This window comes from Chiloscyllium plagiosum, unplaced genomic scaffold (assembly GCF_037043375.1).
Source record: "Chiloscyllium plagiosum isolate Xiang-an unplaced genomic scaffold, Cpla_swu_hap1 HiC_scaffold_5, whole genome shotgun sequence".
Classification (NCBI taxonomy): Eukaryota; Metazoa; Chordata; class Chondrichthyes; order Orectolobiformes; family Hemiscylliidae; genus Chiloscyllium; species Chiloscyllium plagiosum.
The window spans coordinates 69,368,479-69,391,491 of NW_028270143.1; the positions used below are offsets into that span (position 1 = coordinate 69,368,479).

A 23,013-nucleotide genomic window follows, 5' to 3' on the forward strand; every position below is an offset into this window, starting at 1 on the left:
AGAAGACAAAAAGAAGTGTTTTAGAGTGTCTACATGGAGGTAGGAGAGGGCAATTATGTAGGACAAACCTATAGAGTTTTATAAAGAAGTAACTAGTACAACAGATGAGGGAGAATGAGTGGATGCAGTGTAAATGTATTTGCGAAAAGCTTTTGATCAAGTTTCATTTTAAGAGACTGTTGAGTAAAATCAAAGCAGCTGAGATCGGTGGTAAAATACCAGAATAGCTTGGGGATGAGTTAACAGACCAAGAAACAGTAGGAATAATTGGGCTGTTTTTGGAGTGGAAGGCAGTGACAAGTGGGGTACTACAGGGTTTATATCATATAGTCACAATATATGTCAACTATTTGCATGATTGAATCAAGTGTAATATTTCCAAGTTTGATGATGATGCAAAATTAGTTGGAAGTAAATGTGGTGAAGAGGATGTGAAGAGGCTTCAGGGAGATTTAGACAGGTTAAATAAGTGGGGGAAAAAAAACATGGCAGATGCAATCTAACATGGATAAATATGAAGATGTCCACTTCAATAGGAAAACCCAAATGGCAGAGTATTACATACTTGATGTTAGATTAGGAGAGGTTGTTGTGCAAAGGAACCTGAGTGTCCCTGGACACCAATCATTGGAAGCAAGCATGCAGGTGCAGCCAGCAGTATGGAAGGCAAATGGTATTATGGCCTCCATTTAGAAAGGGTTTGAGTATAGGAGAAGAAAGTCTTATTGCAGCTGGATAGGGTCTAAGTAAGACTACAACTGGAGTACTGTGGGCAGTTTTCATCTCTTTGCCTTAGAAAAGATATACTTGCCATGGAAGCAGTGACTGTTCACAGACTGATTCTTAGGATAGTAGGTATGTCAAATGAGGAGAGACTGAGTAGACTAAGCCTGTATTTCATGGAATTTAAAAGTATGAGAGGGGATCTCATTGAAACTTTAAAAATTCTGATGGACTGGACTGGATACAGGGATGACATTTCCTCTGACTCGGGCTGTACAGATCAGGGAGTCACAGTTTCAGGATATGTGTTAGGCCATTTTGTACTAAGATGAGAAAAAAATTCTTCACTTCGAGGATGAGGAACCTGTGGAATTCTCTACCACACAGACTGTAAAACTGAAGTCACTGAATATATTTAAGAAAGAAAGATACATTTCTAGAAGCTTAAGATGTCAAGGGGTATGGAGAGAGAGCAGGAGTATAGCATTGAGATGGAGGATTAACTATGATGAATGGGGGTGCTGGCTTGAAGGGCCTACTCCTGCTCCTATTTTCTACCTTTCTATATTGAATGAGCAAGTAACCAACTGGACAACACATGGAAAGTTTATCATGTCAAGGTGAATCAAGGTTAACTAAGCCTGTATGACTTTCTGATATACTTTGACTTTGTGCAGAAGATAGTTTGCTTAAAATGCCTACAGAATTGCTGATGAGCTGAAATTTATAAATCAAGATCGACTTAACAGTAACATGTTCTAAACTTCGATTAACTCCAAGCCAGCATTAATCGTTTGAGACTTTAGACATCAGGTGTAACATGCTATTTGACCTAAGTAAACATTACAAATTGATGCAAAACTGTCCTGAAATAATTTTGGCCGATACATTCCTCCAATAGTGATTGTTGCATAGCAATCTGATGTGGGAATACTCACTGATTGTCTTATCCCAATAGCAAGCAGCACATGCCTTTATCCAATTCTGTCAAATTAATTCAGACTATCAGCAAGTGGAGAAAGAAACCAAATTAACATTTCATCTGATGAAATATCACAGACCTGAAATATTAACTCTTGTTTCATTCTCCATGAATGCTGTTAGGCTTGCTCAATATTTACAGCATTCTCTATTTTTTTATTTCAGATCTCTAGCATTCACAGTATATTACTTTTGCAACTCAGATAATTGTTGATTGTAACAGTTAAAGGATTGAGTTTTTAACTTGCTGAACTTTTGGAGTTCCAACATTAACTTTTAATACACTAATTATTAAGATCCAGCCTAGAAAAATGAGCTATTTTTAAAAAAATTCATGGGCATCACTGGTTGGCTAGCATTTATTGCCCTCAAGAAAGTAGTGGTGAGCTGCCTTCTTGAACTGCTGCAGTTCATGTGCTATCGGTAGACCCACAGTGCCCTTGAGGAAGGAGTATTAACATTGTCATTAATGCTAGCTATCCACTGGCAGCCATGTAAATTGCCATTCAAAGTGAGATGTAAAAATTCTATTTATATACTGCATTTGTCCACGCTTTTCTTTCAGAGTAGCACAATCACCCATGAAATTCAGACAAATGGGCAGTGACTTAATATGATTTCATAGAAGTTACTATGAGGCTATATGACATGCATGATACAGTAGAAGGAACATCACTAGTAAAATCCAATTATCCTGGATATACCACCAACCTGCCTGTGTCCCAAATTACCAAGGGAACCTATATCAGAGACTTTTTTTGAGGAATATAAAATCAAACCAGGCTGAACCCCAGCAGATGTTGTTGCTATACCTCTCCAAATCTACAAAAAAATGTCATTTGAGATTATATGTAAAACTCTTTGAACAGTCCATTGTTCATCTAAGCTTAATAAGGCTTTCTTGGAAAAAAAGGTAGATTTGATTTGCTTGGATACAGAGTTCCTAAATTTGACTTAACTTTTAAGGAATTAGGATACATTTTTAAAAAAAATACTGATATCTCTGCTCCTGAGAGAAGCAATGAAAGCGATGGCCAAAGCTCAATGAACAAAATATGACAAACTTATGCCAATGGGTTTGTCTAGACAATTACTTGCAAATCCCAGAATCCCAATGAAATTGACACAAACATTTAAAATATTTTCTCAAATTTACCAGCAGCCGTTAGGTTAAACAAAAGGAATAAAACTTCACTGCATTTACTCCACTTCCTCTTCCATTTTCTTGCAAAAGGAGATGGAACAACTGCCCTTATACATCTTCCATTGGCATCATTCAGGGTCCCAACACACTTTAGTGACGAAATAGCGACTTTCTTGAGCTTCTTTCAATTTGTTTATTTTCGAGTCACAATGTGTGTCTCTTCTACATTGGGAGACTCAACCCAGGTGTTACCCAGAGCTTCCATTTGCCTGTCAGTTTAATTGTCCTAGTCCAAGTTTGACCTCTCTACTCAGCATGTTACACTGTCCTAATGAAATTCAATGAAATCTTGGGAAATAGAACTTCAGCTTTTATTTAGATGCTTCACAATCTTCCCAACATAACAGAGCCCAACTATTTCAGACCATAATTTCATATCACGAGCAAAGCTTTTTTTATCCAGTAATTTGCAACTCCTTCAGACGTGCCTTTTGCTCTGAAGGAAGGTTATTGAGCTGACATGCTGTCTTTGCTTCTCAACAAATACTGCTTCCCCTGCTGGATATTTCCAGAATTTTTTAGTTTTACTTGTATCTTGTTTCTGTTTATTGCTCTACTACAAATAAATATTTAGTATTATTCATTCTAGATAGTGTGGCGGTTATGTTACTCTGATTATGAATGAAAATCATGTGAATGGGAATTCAAATTCCAGCATGGAATCTTGAAATTTTAATTCTGCAAATTTATAAGAAGCCATTGGATTATTGTACAAACCCAACTACTTACTGATGCTTTTGAGTGAAGGAAATTTACAGGTGTACATATAAGTAATTGTTAACTGACTTAAAATAGTCTAACAAGTGACTCCGTTGCACTGAAAGCTCTGGCGCAGGTGGCACATTTTGAATGCAACCAGAAATATTCAATAATTGCCATTCATATCCACTTTTTAAAGGGATTTTATTTTTAAATCAGGGATGAGGAATTTGCAAAGTTTTAATGAACAAGCAATACATAAAATATACATTTGTCCTTCTATTGTGATTTTTAATTCTGAAGAGTTCAGAGGGAACAACTTGCCTGTATAGTTAAGATCATTGTTGTAATTACACAGCCAGGATAGGTTGCATATATGATTGCACAATACATTTTACACAAAATACCTATGACTTGTATTTTAAAAAGGAGGAACGGGTCAGAACCACCAGATATACTTATTACATTTACGATTATCAATATAATGAATACTTTAAATAATGGTTAATCTATCCTGAATTTTGAAATATATTTAATTTCAAGAAATTCAGTCAGGACCACCACCTTTAGTTTTAATTCACTCAGTCCACTGGATCCAATTTTTAACAAACTAATTCAACTAAGAACACTATGAGGAATTATATCAAGCATGAAAAAAACCATACTCCTCCAATCGTTCATACCCAAACACTGCAGCAAGTACAACATTGACAATATTCAATGCAATAAAATGCAACTCAAATTAATGATGACATGATCACCGTTACACGCATGGAACATTTTGAAGGAATTCAGTCATTCTTAACCCAAAAAGAAGTTACTTCTTGTTCAAAAATTTCCACAGGATCTGAATGATCTGAGTCACAGATTGCACCAGTTTTAGAAATTATTCTTAATGCAAAAACAGTGCCTTATTTCTTGCTGAACAGAAAAAGAACAGAATATCAGAAGCTGGCATTCTTACCACGAGTAATCTCATGACATCACTGTCAATCTGCTCCTGAGTGGGAATTTAATTTCTCATTATTAGCTGCCTGTTGCTATCATACAATTTCAAGCACGATTGCTTGAAAGCAGAAGGTGTTAGCTAAAAGACCCAATGAAAGCATTTTTAAAAATTCCCCGCCCTCATACCTCACCAGGGTTGAGAAGTATCTGCCCTACATTGCAAAAATAGTAAAGATAAAATGAGACAATAGGACCAACAATTTCAGGGGAATAAGTAATAAGACTGCAGGCTATGAGATAACATAATGGTGTTCCATACCCGCATTTTGTGATTATTCAACTTTAGGATCTCTCTAACCAATCTTTCACAAATCAAACTAGCTGATGAACTAAAGCCTCAAAGAAATTATAATTTTGTATCACTACCCAAGTTAGTACAATACAACACACAATTTATATTTTGTAAACTTTTACCTTTGCTAAGCTGCACAGGCATGCTTTCAGACTTCATCATTCGTTGCTGTTGATGTTGTTGGGTGTGTTCTGCCAAAGCTTTGTGGGAGGATGGATGGGTTGGAGGATTGCTGCTGCAGTTCGTTCCAACTGGGAAACCACTGGTGCCACCAACTAAAATAGCTGGATTTATTAGTTTCCGTCCAAGGTTCATTAGGCTACTGGAAACTTTATTGATGTTGAGGGGAGCAACCTTTGCTCCAGTGCTGCTAAATGATTTGAAAAATTGAGAATGTTATGTACAAATTGCCATATTTAGTAAAAATATAGATATAAAATATATCTATACACCTTAATAGCACTGAAAATCAATTTGAAAATAACATGTTTGTAAATAAAAGGTATAAATTCAAATACATTCACAGCTTGCAAACACAAAATAACACTTTGAATAAAAGTACATCCTTGAAACATAGTTCAATTTAAGATAATTACACAAAGAATAAATCAGGATTGTGACAACAGTATCTTTGTGTGATGGCTGGAAACTTTTTAATCTGAATTTTTTGCTGAAGCAGAGCCAATGCATTCCCTTACAAGGGAACGAGATGATAGCTTAAGAATAATTATATTATATTGGAAATATATTAGGTGGAAAATATCATTAAGTTAAATAAAAATAATGCCTAACGATAAAGGGAAATGAATGACAAGGAAAGATACAAATGGCAAACCCTTTTCTTTGAAAATTATTTTTTCTCATATGTATTTGAGTTAACTGGTCTCAAGATAGCAGAAAGAAATTTGATCAAATTTGAAAGTCAAAGTTTATAGATTATAGTCAGGTCAGGTTTTAAAAACAAAATATTCTGAAACCCAAGCAGGAAGTCTGCTATTTTACAAAGTTCATGATTAATTAATGGGTAATAGGAAAGGATTCTCTTGGAAGGAGTGATCATGGTAACATATAACATTTAGTCACATGGTGAGAAATTCGGACCTGAAATTAACATCTTAAAATTAAAGAAGAGCAATTACAGAGTTAAAAATCACACAATACCAGGTTATAGTCCAACAGGTTTAATTGGAAACACACTAGCTTTCGGAGCGACACTCCTTCATCAAGTGATTGTGATGTATGACAATCACCTGATGAAGGAGCGTCGCTCCGAAAGCTAGTGTGCTTCCAATTAAACCTGTTGGACTATAACCTGGTGTTGTGTGATTTTTAACTTTGTACACCCCAGTCCAACACCGGCATCTCCGAATAATTACAGAGTTGCCATCATGGGATAGGGCAATAGGTTAAAATGCAAGATGACGGAGAAGCAGTGGCAGATATTTAAGCAGAAATATCAGAACAAAGATATATCTCATCGAGAAAGAAAGACTATGACAAAGTTGCACAATTTGTGCCTATAGAAGTATTTAAGGATGGTAGCAAATTGAAAAAAGTGTACAATGTTGCAATGATTAAATGGCAAGCCAAAAAACTGGAATTTTTCTGTTAAGAAACCAGCAAAAGGTATCAAAAACAATCGAGGAAGAAAAAATAAAGTATGAACATTAAAGTGCATGAAATAGGAAGTATAAACTTCTCCAACTACATAAAAAGGGTTAGTTCTTTCGAGGATGAGACTGGGGGATTAATAATGGCAAGCAAAGAAATTGCAGCAGTTTTGAACAAGTATTTTGTATCAGTCTTCATGGTAAAAGACACAAAGTATCTCAAGAATAGTAGAAAATTAAGAAGGAAAAGGCATGTATGAACTTAAATTAAATGCAATTACCACAGGGAACAGTATTTGGAGAATTTATGGGAATAAAGGCTGATGGGTTCCCTGGCCCCGATGGCTTATATCCTCGGTCTTAAAGCAAGTGGCTGTAGTGATATAGGGTGCATCAGTTGCAATCTTCCAAAATGATCTGTATTCTGGAAAGGTATTGGTAGATTGGCAAAATTCAAATTTAACACCTCTATTCAACAAAGTAGGAAACAATAAGCACAAACTATAGGCCAGTTAGCCTCGCATCTATTATTGGGAAAATGCTAGAAGCCTTTAAGAAGTTAGTAGCAGGACATTTAGAAAATCAATACAAAAACTCAGTAGAATCAACATGATTTCCTGAAAGGGAAACAATGTTTCACAAAGTTATCTGAGTTCTTTGAGGACATAAGTGAGAAAAATAAAGGGAAAACAACAGATGTAGAGTATTTGGATTTTACAAAGTTATCCAACAGATTACCTAACAAATTAAAGTGAATATATTAGCATGGATAGAGAATGGGGTAAGTAACAGGAAACAGGGGGTTGAAATAAATGGGTCATTTTCAGGTTGACAAACTGTAATTAGCAGTTTCACACAGGTTAATGCAGGGAATTACTTCATTATATTATAACTCAGATGAAGGGAGCTGGTGTATTATAGCCAAATTTCCTGATATTACAATGATGATAGAAATACAAATTTGAGAGGATGATACAAAATGTATATAAAGGAATGTAGACTGGTGAATTAAGCAGGCAAAAACATTGGAAAAATGCGATTCTGCCCACTTTGACAGGGAGAATAGCGAAGAAGAATTCTATTAAAATGGGGATAGACTGTAGAGTGAGCAAATGAATCACAGAATAATGGCATGCAGACATAGTAAATAATTAAGAAGGAGAATATAGACTTTTATTGCATTGGGGAAATTTTGTTTCAGTTGTACATAGTATTGAGAAAACCAGACATGTGGTACTACATGTAGTCTGAGAATCCTTAGTATATACGGAATATACTTGCATTGACAAAACGTTCAGAGACGATACACTAGGCTGAATCCTGGAATTAAGGTGTTGTCGTATGAGGAAATACTGAGCAAGTTGAGCCTATACTCCTGGTGATTTTAAAGAAGAAGAAAGGAGGTGATCGTACTGAAACATGCAAGATTCTGAGTGATATTGACAGGCTAAATGTTAATAGGGTGGTTTCCCTCATGAAGAAATCTAGAACGGAGAAGCAGAGTTTCAAAATACACATCGCCCACTTAAGACAGAGATAAGCAGGCAATTTCTTCTTCTCAGTGAGTTGTCAATCTTTGGAATTTTCTGTCCTGGAGAACAGTGTACTTTGAAAGTAGCGCCAGCAAAAAGGAAATTAAGTTACAGAAGCTATGGCACCAGAGACAAGGAAAAGCTGGAGAAGAAAGCAATCAGCATACAGCTGAAAGCACAGAGTAAAAGCAGACTCAGGAGAAGGTACACAGAGTTCCTGTCAAGGGAAGTCAGTAAGGTTCATTTTGAAATGGTCAGTTTTCTATTGAGTAGTAAGAAGAAAAAGATTCTTGGGGAAGTGATGTATGAGCAAACTAAAAAGAACAAAATATTAAAAGCAGTATGAATACTTTAGACATTTTCAACAGGGGCCCAGATTGAAAACCAGATAATGTTGATTGCTTGGCTAGAAAGGAACTCTGGAAAGTTACGGTGTCAGAGTATGGCCTGACCCAAAAGAGTGAACATTTATAGGCTTTATCAGTGCCAACTATATCTGAGGACTTTGAACAGAAGCTTATGGTACTAGAGAATGTTACCCGAGGGCCAATTTAGTTAAGTGAAAAAGTGAAAAACAAGTCCAAAAATATTGGACTTAAATTTGTTTGCATATGGGAGTAAGGGAGAGGTGGGTGCTTGTGGTTTGTTAGATAGATCTTTATTATATTGGCTATTTAAAGTGCTATATGCAATGTCATTTGAACTCTCTGTTGCTTGTTAATTCATGTTAAATGTTACAAAAAGTAAAAAGTGAAATTTTGTTGGCAACTTCTTCATTTAGTAAATTTGGTTGATTTGATATTCCCTGCAAGGATTGTAACACTGTGAACAAATACAGTAAACTAACTACAGGTTCTATTAGCTACTGAGAAAGCAAATGGTAGCCTTGTCTTCAAGAAGTTTACAGTATAACTAAAAATGTTTGCAGCAATTATGCAGGGCTTTGGTGAGATCACATCTGAAATTTTGTATACAATTTTGATTTGCTTATGTAAAGAAGCATTGCTTTAGGGTGGGTGCAATGAATATTTACTAGATGGAATCCTGGGAGAAGGCGGCTGTCTGATAAGGGGTGATGAAATAGAACGTGTCTATCTTCTCTGGAGTTTACAAGAATTCGAGAAAGTCTGATGGAAATACATAAAGCTTGACAATATGGATGCTGACAGAGTATTTCCCTGGCTGGAGAGTTTAGGATTGGTGTTCCATCCAAGAGTTGTGGGTGCTCAGTTAAATATATTCATGGCAAAAATCAACATATTCTTAGAGGGAGAAAGGGAAGTTCATGTACAAGTTCAGCTATAATCTCATTTCATGGAAAAAACAGACCACAAGGGCATAAATCTTAATCCTATTTTTTTTAAGAAAGGACTGACACACTTAATCATGATATTCAAAGTGCATTAAAAAAAAACTTGGTACACATAACAAGAGTAACAATATATTTAAATCCTACCGTGTCTTATTCACAATTTCTGCACCACGTGTCCTGTAATAATCTAGATTCTGTTGGAACTGGTAATTCATAGGTCTTGGATTGTTCTGGGAAGGAATAAAGTTTGAGTCAAATTTACAAGCTTTGCAAAAAATACTGTACATTACCTTATCTTGTAAAATTAATTCCAAAGTTTGTCAACTGAGTACCAATGACAGTACTTTTAAATTTTGTATCAATCTCATTAGGTCAAAGCTACTTGGATTATAAAATTGTCAATGCTTTAAGAAACCTGCATGAAATCTCACAGCATATTTGGTTGAACACATTCTATATCATCAAGTATTTCATAGTTAACTGTATTATTCACTTGAGGCCTGGAATTTCCACATAATTTCCATCTTTGATTTTTGTTGCCTTTCCTGTCCTATCTCTGCAACCTCCTTCAATGCCATAACCCTCAGGTATACATGCCATCCTCTAATTCTGTCCTGTTGTTGCATTCCCAATCATATTTGTTCAGCCACTGGTTTCTCTGCCTTCAGTTGTGGAGGTCCCAGCCGCTGGAAAACCCCCTGACACGTCTCCACACCATCACACTGTCCTTCTTTTGGTCATTTTTCAAACCTTGTGAATAATTTAGAAAACGAAGAGCTGACTGGATTGAAGCATCCAGGATCCTGAGTGGTCTTGATGCAATGGATGTAAAATAAATTTTTCCTTTCAAGGAAGAATCTAGAAATAGGGGTTCAAAAGTAAAAAAATCACCATTTAAGACAGAGATGAGAAAAAATTAGGCCACATTTGGAATATTGTTTGCAATTCTGGTCTCCTTCTTATTGGAAGGATGTTGTGAAATTTGAAAGAGTTCAGAAAAGATTTACAAGGATGTTGACAGGTTTGGGGGATTTGAGCGATAGGAAGAGGCAGAATAGGCCGGGGCTGTTTTCCCTGCAGCGTCGGAGGCTGAGAGGTGACCTTACAGGTTGATGAAATTATGAGGGTCATGGATAGGATAAATAGACAAGGTATTTTCCCTGGGGATGGAGAGTCCAGAACTAGAGGGCAGAGGTTTAGGATGAGAGGGGAAAGATCTAAAGTGGGCCTTAAGGGACTACTTTCTCTTACAGAGGGTGATGAGTATATGGAATGAGCTGCCAGAGGAAGTGGTGGAGGCTAGTACAATTACAATATTTAAAAGACATTTGGATGGGTATATCAACAGGAAGGGTTTAGAGTGATATGGGTCAGGTGCTGGCAAATGGGACGGGGTTAAATTTAGGATAGCTGGTCAGCATGGGCAAGCTGAACCAAAGGGTCTGTTTCCGTGCTGTACATCTCTATGACTCTCACTGTCAAGAGTTGTTGGAATGCTCTTCATGAAGAGGTGGTGAAAGCAGAGTCTTTGAATACTTCTATGGCAGATGTAGATAAATGTTTGGCAAGAAAGGGAGTGAGGGGTTGTGGAGGAATTCTGGAGTTTAGTTAAGAGTATAGGCGAGAACGGCCGAAGAGCCTACTCCTCCTTGTAATTCATACGCTTGATTGGTCATGTCACCCAACAGCTATTGTAAGAGGTTTGGTGTCATTCTTTGCTTTATAATGCCACTCTGCAATGCCATGGGACATTTTGTTCTGTTAAAGATGGTATATAAAAAAGCTGTTGATCTGAGATTATGGAATTTTAAGCACAGTGAATTGCTACTGCCTTATCACCCCATAACATTTGACTTGATAATGTTTTAAGCTGGTTCAACTGTTTACTTGAAACAGCTCCAGCCCATAAAACTGGTCCTGGCTCCAGGTTTGTATGAGAAGTTTCTGCCATCAGTACTTATTCAGGACTTAGGAGGTTCATCACATTTTCTCAGATTCAGTAACATGCATCAACTCAAGGATGACAAGGTTAACTTATTCTGTTGCAATTGCTTTAAAAGTCAATCAGTCAAACTGATCAGAATACATAAGACCCATTACTGGTAGTGAAATCAAGCAGTGTGTCTTGATCTGTAATTAGTTAATTGAAGACAACAGTAACCAGTGGTCAACTGAAGCCTATTAAAAGAAAGATTAAGAACATTAAATCAATCTGTTGAAGAATGGCTAATTTCTTGGCAAACCCATGCCTCTTTGAAAGAATGCCATTCCAGTCGCAATCAATAATGATTGATTACAATACTTGACTATGCAGATTCCAGAGAGATTTTACAGTTGGATTTATTGTTGGTAGCTTTGTACGTAAACTGCAGCATAACTTTGCTTTGGCAAAAATCAGAGCATTCTGCTGAATTTGCTCCTGGAAGAAACTCTATGTCATAATGTCTAGAATAGAGTGGTCACTACAATATCTTTCACGTTTTCTGTTGAAGTTTCCTCTCAAAAAACAATTGTGATGTATGTAGACATTTGAACACAACTTAATACATGCAAATGTTGTCGGGTTTAAGTTTTCCTGGAGATGCTTGCTTGACCTTCAATTTCTTTCTCATCAGAATGTTTCTTTTCGAGACAGTTACCACTGCTGAGAAAGACAAGCAAACATTTGCAATAGTAGGTCCTTGTGATGCAAGTGCATGTATTCTGACATGTAGAACAATTTATTTCTGAAACTAATTACAAGTTGAAATTATTTTAGGGGCAGAGGAATTTCTTTTATTAGTCTTCCATGTAGTTGTTGGTGCGACTGGTTGGGCCAGTATTAAATGCACACCCCTAATTACCCTTGAGAAGGTGATAGTGAGCTGCCTTCTTGAACTGCTGCAGTCAATGTAAGGTAGATATACCTACAGAACTGTAAGAAAGGGAGTTCCAGAATCTTGATTAATGTTTTGATTTTGACAGCATCAGTTGTCCTCCCCTTTCTCAATGATACAGGCCATGGTTTGGAATGTGCTGTTGAAGGAGCTTTTGTGAATTACTGCAGTGCTTCTTGTAGATGGTGCATACCACTGCCATATTCTGTGGTGGACAGAATGCCAACTGAGGTTTGTCCTGGATTATGTTGAGCTTGTTGGAGCTGCACTAAGCCAGGATAGGAGCAATTACTTCATCACACTCCTACATTGTGCATTTTTTTTTAAAAGCTTGTTCACAGGATGTGGATACTTCCGGCTAGAGCAGCATTTATTGACTGTCCCTAACTGCCCTGGAGAAGATGGTGATGAGCTGGCGTCCTAAATAGCTGCAGTCCATATGGTGTAGCCACTTTCACAGTGCAATTAAAGCGTGTGTTCCAGCATTTTGACCGAGCGACAGCGAAGAAACAATAATATAGTTCAAAGTCAGCATGGTGTGGTTTGGAGGGAAACTTGCAGGTGGTGGCACTCTCAAGCATTTGTACATGGTACATATCTTTATAATCCCAGCTGATATTATTTGACAGGTCAGATCGCAGATTGAAATCTGGATTGATACATTAACTTTTGATTTGTTTTGGTTTTAACAAAAATGTCTCTCACAGAAATATAAGCATGATTGCTAGAGATTTTGCTTCAACAATAAAACAGTATTTTATTAACAAAAGACATAATATTAAATTAAACCATTCTATCTACTTATCATCCAAATTTCAAGTTTTCAAACATACAGAAAAAAAGTATAATCCCATTAATCCCAGAACGCTGTTTTGTAAATTAAAACCAAAACAGCTTTTGTATAGCGCTCAAAACACATACCAGTATAAGACATAAATCACCACTTATACAATATTCACACCAGAATCTTTGTATCTAACACCTTGGTGGGTTTAAGACACTTGCCACTTCAATCTATAGACTAGACTATAGGTTGCTTCTTTCTGGGGCTATTGTTCATCTGAACTTAAATATACTGAGCTTTAAGGAATCTTGTCAGAGTTTTAGCACAACATTTGTGTCTGGGTCTAATACTAACTCTTCACTCTTAAGATAGGTCAGTATATCCTCCCCAGCTTGGAAACATTGGTCTATACAGCCATAGTAATCCACAGTCTACCTGGGACTGCTTTAAAACTCGTAGCAAATATAAAACCCTCTCTCCAAGCTATGGGTTTATCCCTGAAAGTGTTCTGGAGCTATATTAAACCTGGCAAATGTTGAGGTCCTCATTATCTAGCTTTTGGATCACAAAATAATCAGTGTGTACAAAAGCCTATTGAATCTAATACCATGCTTTTAAAACTTTTAAGATAAATCATCACAGCTGCAGAAATACTTACAAGGAAATAATTAACTTCAGACACAGAAAATGCATAGGCTGCTAATTCAAAAAACAAAAATCCAAAATTACAATAAATTATATTAACAATGTAAATCTCAGTTTACATCAGAATACTGCTGTTACTCTTGTTGATGGTGAAGAAAATCAATGTTGCAGGGAGTGGATGTGGTGCCAAACAAGCCAATTGCTTTGTCCTGGATGGTGTGGACAATGAGTGTTGTTGTCATCCAGAAAAGTGGAGAGGATTCCATCACATTCAGGACTTGTACCTTGAAGATGGTAGATAGACTTTGGGGAGACAGGTGGTAAGTTACTCATTGCAGAACTCCTAGCCTTTGACTTGCTCTTGTAGCCATGGTATTTTTTTCATGATGGAAATTCATTGATGGTAATGCCATGGAATGCTAAAAGGAGATGTTTAGATTTTCTCATTGGAGATGGTCATTGTCTGACCCGTGTGTTACTTTCCACTTATCATTCCAAGACTGAACGTTACCCAGGTTATGCTGTATATCAACACGGACTGCTTCATATTTAAGGAGTTGGGAGTGTTGCTGAAAATTGTGCAAATATCAAGGACCAACTCCATTTCCGACCTGATGATAGAGGTAATTTATTGATGGAGCTGAAGATGGTTGGACCTAGGATTGCACTCTGAGGAACTACAGCAGAATTGTTATGGAGGTGAAATGACCAATCTCCAATAATCACAATCACCATCTTTGTGTCAGGTCTGATTCGAACCAGTGGAGACTTTTCCCTCTTATTCCTGTTGACTTCAGTTTTGCTAGGGCTTCCTGATGATACAGACTGGTAAATGTTTAGACCAAGGCTGTAATGTGGTCATGTACTGAATGACCTTTGTGCAATCTAAATTGAACATTAGAAAGCATGCTATTGCTGCCTAAGTGCTATTTGAAAGCACCATTGACATGCCCTCTACCATTTTGCTAATGGTCACGAGTAGACTGATGGGGTGGAAACTGGCCAGACAATACATACTTGGGTAGTTTTTGACATTGTTAGGAGTGCAGCTAGCTCTGCAGCACAAGTTTTCAGTATTATTGACAAAGCTGTTAGTTTTGGCTATACGCAGTGTTTGCTATGTGCAGTGTTTGAAGTTATTTCTTGACATGGTGCGCATTGGACCAAATTGGATGAACAAAGGCATAGACTTGGTACTTCTATGTAAATATAGCTGCAAATTCTTCAGCCTTTACTTTGGCACTGATATGCTGGGCTTCCCCTTTATTAAGGATGGGGGAATATTTGCTGGGTGTTCTGAGTTTTTCACTTGTCCACCACCATTCACCACTATAGGTGACAGGAATAACAGAATGCAGATCTGATCTATTGGCTGTAGAATCACTTATTATTGCCTATTGCATGTTAGTTATATAAGTAGTCCTGTCTTGTAGCTTTGTCATGCTGCTACCCTATTTTTAGGTATGCTTGCTTTTGCTTCTGGCATTCCCTTCACTGAAAGAGGCTGGAGTGAGGCGAAGAGATTAAGATTATTTTAAAAATTTGCAGGTGCTGGAAATCCAAAACACACAAAAGCAGATATTGCCACAGAAACTCAGCAGGTTTGGCAGCATTTAGAGTCATAGAGATGTGCAGCATGGAAACAGACCCTTCGGTCCAACTTGTCCATGCTGACCAATATCCCAATCTAATCTAGTCCCACCTGCAAGCACCCGGCCCATATCCCTCCAAACCCTTCCTATTCATATACTCATCCAGATGCCTTTAAAATGCTGTAATTAGGTGGGCTTGGATCGGCGCAACATCGAGGGCCAAAGGACCTGTACTGCGGTGTATTTTTCTATGTTCTAACGGTGGCAACATCCTTGTAAATCTTTTCTGAACCCTTTCAAGTTTCACAACATCCTTCCAATAGGAAGACCAGAATTGCATGCAATTTGTAGAAAGAAAACAGAGTTAATGTTTCCAGTCCACTGAATCTTCTTCAAGGGTTGCACAATGCCTACTCCAGCCAATACTGACCAAGTGGATGCATTCTGAATGGATTTTTAAGCATTCTTAATAGTTGACAGTAAGACCATAAGAAATAGGAAAAGGGATAGGTTGTTCAGCTCAGTGAGCCTGCTCTTCGATTCAACAGGCTTATGGCTGATCCGGCATTGCTCTCTGTGTGTGTGTGTCTCTCTCTCTCTCTCTCACACACTCACACTCTGTCTCTCGCACACACACTTGCACATCCGACGTTGCTCCCGCTCACTTTCATATATTTCCCACAACTCTTAATTCTCTGACTCTTATCTATTTGAGACTCTTATCTATCTCAGCTTTAAATATACACAAGCAGTCAGCCTTCTTTGGCAAGGAGTTCCAAAGACTCTCAACCCTCAGAAAAAAAAAATCCTGCTCATCTCAGTCTTAAATTGGTGTCCCTGTATTCTGAGACTATGCCCTCTGAACCTTGACTCTCCCATAAGGGGAGATATCCTCTCAGTTTTTACCCAGACATGCCCCTTAAGAATCTTCTCATTCTCCTAGATAGAGCTCAATCTGTTTAATCTGTGCTCATAAGAAAACTCTCCATACTTTCATCCTGGAGAACCTTTTTTGAACTGACTCTAATGAAATGATATCTTTCCTTAAATAACGGGACCAAAACTGCTCAGTACTCCTGATGTGGCCTCACCAGCACCTTACACAGTTGCAGTAAGACTTGCCTACTCTTATACTCTAACACTCCAACCCCCTTGAAATAAGGACCAACCTTCCATTAGCCTTCCTGATTACCTGCTGCACCTGTGAGTTAAGCTTCAAGTCTCTTTGTGTTGCTGCTTTTTGCTGTTTCTCTCTATTTAAATAATATTCTTTTTTTTGTTCTCTCTTCCAAAATGATCATATTTACCCACATTATATTGCATTTGCCAACATTTTGCCCACTTACTTCATCTATCAATACCTTTCTGTAAACTATTTGTATCCCTCTTGCTGCTGACCTTTCCCCCAATTTTTATTGTTTGCAAATTGGCTACAGTACATTCACTTCCTTCCTCTTAGTCATTAATATATATTGTAAATAGTTGTGGTTGCAACACAGATTCCTGTGGAACCCCACTGGTCACAGGTCGCCAGTCTGAAAAGGATTCCTGCCCATTAGCCAATTATCTATCTATGCCAATGTATCACCTCCAACACTGTAGACTCTTATGTTATGACTTAACCTTTTGTGAGTTATTTTGTTGAATGCCTTTTGGAACTCCAAACAGAACTCATCTACTGGTTCTCCTATATCCACTCTGGCTGATGCTTCTGAAAATACGCTAATAAATTAGTCAAATTGATTTCCCTTTCATGAAGCCATGCTGACTCTGCTCGACTAGATTATGATTTTCCAAATGTTCAATTACTTTCTTAATAGATTGCAGTTCTTTTGTAATAATAGATAAAGAACAAAGAACAAAACCAAAGAAAATTTACAGCCCAAGAACAGGTCTTTCGGCCCTCTAAGCCTGAGCCAATCCAAATATACTGTCTAAACCTGTTGGTCAATTCCTAAGCATCTGTATCCCTCTGCTCCCCACCTACTCATGCATCTGTCCAGAAGCATCTTAAATGAATCTACCATGCCTGCCTCTACCACCTCTGCTGGCAACACGTTCCAGATGCCCACCACCCTCTGTGTGAAGTACTTGGCTGCGTGTATCCCCCTTAAACTTTCCACCTCTCACCTTGAAAGTGTGACCTCTCACTATGGAATCCTTCACTCTGGGGAAAAAGCTTGTCTCTATCCACCCTGTCTATACCCTTCATGATTTTGTAAACCTCAGTCAGGTCCCTCTTCAATCTCCTTTTTTCTAATGAAAATAAACCTAACTTACTCAACCTCTCTTCATAGCTAGCACCTTCCATACCAGGCAACATCCTCGTAAACCTTCTCTGCACCCTCTCCAAAGCATCCATATCCTTTTGGTAATGTAGTGACCAAAACTGTACATAGTATTCCAAATGGGGCCAAACCAACGTCCTGTACAATGTTAACATAACTTACTAGCTCTTATACTCAATACCCCGTCCAATGAAGGCACGTATACTATATGCCTTCTTGACCACTCTATCCACCTGCGCAGCAACCTTCAGGTACAATGGACCTGCACTCCCAGATCTCTCTGCTCGTCAACCTTTCCCAAGGATCTTCTGTTCATTGTGTAATTCGCTCTAGAATTAGTCTTGCCTAAATGCATCACCTCACATTTGTCTGGATTGAAAGCCATCTGCCACTTTTCCGCCCAACTCTCCAGTCTATCTATATCCTCCTGTATTCTTTGACAGTCCCTTATGCTTTCTGCTACTCCAATCTTCGCGTTATCTGCAAACTTGCTGATCATTTCTTTTGTTCACTAACAAATGTTGACTTCAGTTAGTGACTGATACCTCCTTCAACAAAGCTGTAATGCTTTAGGTAGAATTGCTGCCATTTACATTTTGATCAGGGATTTTGATCAGAATAAATTAATTGCTATAACATTGCACCTTATAAATGGTTCAGTGTCCACACTAGTCCAGATCATGAAATATTTTTGTTCTCCTTGCTGGAGCCACATTAGGGAGATTTAAACATCCTTAGATAAGCACATGGATGATTTTGGGATAGTGTAGGGGGATGAGCTGAGAATAGTTCACAGATCGGTGCAACATCGAGGGCTGAAGGGCCTGTTCTGCGCTGTATTGTTCTATGTTCTTGAGATTTTAATGACTTTTGGAAAATTACCACCAATGCATCTACTATCTCTGTAGCTATCTCTTTTAGGATCCTCGGATACAAGCCGTCACATGTCGCAGAATCCAACAGTGTGTTAACTCTCTGTGCTACCTAACCATAAATTATGATCCCAGCTGATGGTACTACTGGGCAAACAAAGTTACTTTGATTGATCATCTATTCAATTTTTATTTGTTTGTTAACATGGTGATTGGTCAAAACATATTCATAAGATTGTACAGGTTCTTTAACAGTAGAACATAAGCTTAATACACAAAAACAAACAACTCAAACTATATATTTACAGCTGGAAAGATCTTAATACTAAAATTAAAACAAAGTTACAACTTGTTTCCCACTTTGTTATTGAGACTGAAGTTCAGAGAAATTACAATTATATCTCAACTCTTGGCGCTTCTACTTAATTGACTCCTTTCTGGTTCTTCCCTACATACTTGTTGAGACGACTTGATTATTTCTTCCCATGCCTGTTGACATGAACTGAGGCCCGAAACCTTTCCAATTCCAATGATTTCAATCCAAACTCTCCAGGCCTGGAAGCTTCAAAGAGTAGACACTTCTGCTAGGCTGACTGGCTTTCCTTCAATTGAAGTTTAAAAAAATCTCCTACTAGAAAACAAACTAAAATTTCCTTCTAAACGTAACGCTGGTGTTATGAGGTCACTGCAGTCGAAAAGTTAATTTTATTTCTCTCTCCACAAATGCTGCCACACCTGCTGAGTTTCTCCATCAATTTCTGTTTTTGGTTCAAATCTGGTGTTTTCTGGACTGAACTGATAAAGTAATGGCCTTAAATGTGTTAACATTACCTATTATGAACCCAAAATTATAAAATCTTGTTCCACTGACACTCCAAGGACCTTCCCAAACCCTTGATGACAGTCATACCTTCTTGGAACTGGTAAATTTGGGTCACTTTTCTCAAGGACTTGTTGATTTCCAAATATAAATAGTCCATAGCACTAGCCTCTCATATTAAAAGAATCCAAATTCTACACGTTATTATAACATTGTAGACACATTTCATCATATAATAAACAAACAATAATTATGCAGCCAGAACTGAATAATCAAAAGAAAACACACAGAATTGTAGGTGCTGGAAATCAGAAACAAAAACAGAAAATGCCGGAGAAACTCAGCAGGTCTGGCAGCATCTGTGGAGAGAAATCAGAGTTAACTTTCAGGCCCAGTGCCCCTTTTTCAGAACTAAGTAATCAATCGGCTTAAATGCACACTGGCTTTGAGACTGGCATGTGGCTAACTTCAGATGTCAACCAAATCCTTCGTCAAATTACTAACTAGAAAGCTTAACCTTGTTTATCTTTATACTAATGTGGCCAGACTTGTTGAGTGTTTTCAGCATTCTAATTTTTGTCTCAGATATCCAGCTTTTGCAATATTTTGCTCCTGTAATTTTTAGACTGCCAGATATAAGTATGGAATACTACAAATTTTCCACTGAAACATAAATGAATGTATGAATAACTACAACTGCACAAATGTCTACTATCATACTCTTTCACAACGTGTTTTATATCAAGTTAAAACTAAATATTCTTAGATATACTTATGTAATATTTCCCATGAAAACAGTCGCCTGTCATTGCCACTAGGTGCCACTGTGGCCATATCCCGTCTTTTGAAAAATTCGGTCAGGGGATTGAGGCAGCTGGCAAATCTGATATTTATCAATATTATTCAACTCTAGTTGGCCCTCAAGCTGGTGCTGGTGAGTTTATTTTGTGAAATGCTATGGGGTCTATAGGGTGACAAATCCCTATAAAGTTCAGATAATTTCAAGATTTTAAGTCAACAATGTTGAAGAAATGGCTACATATTTCCAAGTTAGGTGACCTGAAGGGAAATTTGAAGATCATGATATTGTAATATTGACTTGCTACAAGCACATTAATGGGTTTTACACACTATAATTGCAGGATGCCAAAGGTTGTGTGAGTGAATTCCAATGGAAACATTCTGCTGCTTCTATTGATGAGGATTTAAGACGTATTGAAGGTTGTTACAAAGTTAGACAACCAGGTGACACAGGTTTAAGCTTATAAGATTAAAGGTTCAGAGATGGTTTTAGCTTTTGAGAGGGTTTTTGGAAGACACTTGGAGAATGGACAATCAAGTAGCAACTTACTTTTGGAAGTGATAATAGAACTGAAGCTTTTTTCTGGTCTCTTCTTTCAAATGTTCTAAAGTCAGGGATTGCTGTGTACACCAAGATAAGGAGGGGATAGGACCATTCGCCACAGCAGATTCGCCATCGACGATTAGCCACTGCCCTTTGTCCACCGTGGACGCTTAGCCGCCACTGAAGACGATTTGCCACCGCAAGTAAGTCGTATATTTTGAATATTGGTGGTAGCGTTTACTTGGTTTAATAACCATTTACTTTTATTAATTGATTTTTTAAAATTTAACAATATTAAAAATGTTAGAGAAGAAGCATACCTAAACTATATAAAATTGTTGTTATATTGGTTAAGGTAGCATTTGCGTTGCGTTGCTCTTGAATATGGTGAAAGAGATTGTTTGGAATACCTTAGAGGAATAGCGCACAACTATCAAATGAACTGAAATTTTGTTTAATATTAATGTGAGATTTTACAGCCATAATAAAGATTTTTAAAATATATTTCCTTTTTCTGGTGAAAGTTTGTAACTCATTTTTATGTATAAACCAATAAAATGATATTTAGTTTACCTCTTTTTTATCAATATGTAGTATGGAGTTGTATAAATAAAGGGGACTGAGAAGTATGAAAGAACAGGTGGGAGGGAAAGCAATCAGTTTCTATATATATATTTAGAGTCATAGAGATGTACAGCATGGAAACAGACCCTTCGGTCCAACCCGTCCATGCTGACCAGATATCCCAACCCAATCTAGTCCAACATGCCAGCACCTCGCCCATATCCCTCCAAACCCTTCCTATCCATATACCCATCCAAATGCCTCTTAAATGTTGCAATTGTACCAGCCTCCACCACATCCTCTGGCAGCTCATTCCATACACGTACCACCCTCTGCATGAAAAGGTTGCCCCTTAGGTCTCTTTTATATCTTTCCCCTCTCACCCTAAACCTATGCTCTCTCGTTCTGGACTCTCCGACTCCAGGGAATTGACTTTGTCTATTTATCCTATCCATGCCCCTCATAATTTTGCAAACCTCTATAAGGTCACCCCTCAGTCTCCGATGCTCCAGGGAAAACAGCCCCAGCCTGTTCAGCCTCTCCCTATAGCTCAGATCCTTCAACCCTGGCAACATCCTTGTAAAACTTTCTGAACCCTTTCAAGTTTCAGTCTCCAGAGGTCAAACGACCGCTATGGAGAAACGCTGGTGGAGAACTGGCAGTGGCAGCAGCGGCGAATCTGCCATGGCGAATCATCACCAACTCAGATAAGGGAGGCCTAGCCTTGACATGACCTGTGCATAATAGAAAGATGAACTGATGGCCTGCAAATATACACACAAGTGGTTATTTTGTGAGAAGTTGAAGGAAGAATCATTTATGGAACCTGCCCTGAGGAAATTAAATGGATTGAATTGAATCTATGTTGACCTGCAATATATATATTTGAGGAAAGAAACAGACTTGGATATTGTCATTTTATGCTTTATATTTTTAATTTAATGAGTGCACATGTTAAAGTAACCTTGTTACTCTGACCTGGTAAAAAGCTGTAATTCTGAAAACAGTTTTTAAAAACAAGAAATGCACACTAATGCTTGCAAAATCTCACAGAACAAGAGACATGCGCAGCAAATAGATGGGAGTACATTGGCAAAACAAAGCATAGATTACAAAATAATATTCATACAACTGATATCTAGAATGGCAACATTAATTAACAAACCGACACATTTTGCTCTTCTGTCCTTGTCAAGCTCCAGTTGTGACCTATACTCCAGTTCAATTATTTCAAAATTTCTCCTTTTTAAAAAATCCTTCTTGATACATTCAAGACTATTTCCAACCTTTCACTGCATCGCAAAACAATTTTGGGTCTATATTATTGTGAATCCTGCTTCGAATCTTCCATTCCTTAGAGCAAAGCTTTCAGACGGCATAACTTCTTAAACTGTTTCAATCAACTCCTTTAACTTGGCCCAGTGTCAGTGTCTGAATCCCCTCCTCCTATCCCCTTGTAAAAAGATGTAATGATATTTCTCCTAAAAGTACTATAGAAAATATTAGTTGTTTAATCCTCCTTGAAAGTTGATTCCTGCTCATTTGAAATGTACAAATCCACAGCCTTTAAAGGCAAATTATTGAAATGGATATACCATTGCAACAATTAGACTTGAAATATTCACTCTCACATTTTTTAATATAGGTCTATACGTGTTTACATGATCAATTACATTGCTTCTACTTTAAGAGTTATTTTAATATTATTTTATGGTAAAAATAGTGTCATTGACAGAGTCAAGTTTATTAAATTGTCAAATTGACAGAATTCAAATTGTCAAAGGCACTCCTAATTATGTCTTTCAAAATTTTTGCCTTTTTAAATACATTTGTCAAAGGAGACATGATGGTGAAGTTCAGCGTAAA

The 23,013-nt window shown here is 37.5% G+C and overlaps 1 protein-coding gene across 25 annotated transcripts in view; it reads right to left on the reverse strand.

Annotated features, from left to right (window-relative positions):
* tbc1d5 (TBC1 domain family, member 5) overlaps positions 1-23,013 on the reverse strand; it is a 524,363-nt gene that overhangs the window by 92,491 nt on the left and 408,859 nt on the right. For 23 of the 25 annotated variants that reach the window (XM_087987287.1, XM_087987275.1, XM_087987279.1 and 20 more), the window contains 2 exons: positions 9,506-9,591; positions 5,030-5,277 (listed from right to left, as the gene is read on the reverse strand). In XM_087987287.1, the coding sequence (XP_087843413.1) occupies positions 5,030-5,277; positions 9,506-9,591 (334 nt within the window). The remainder of the gene's footprint in view (positions 1-5,029; positions 5,278-9,505; positions 9,592-23,013) is intronic. The other 2 variants (XM_043690206.2, XM_043690190.2) reach the window with 1 other exon arrangement.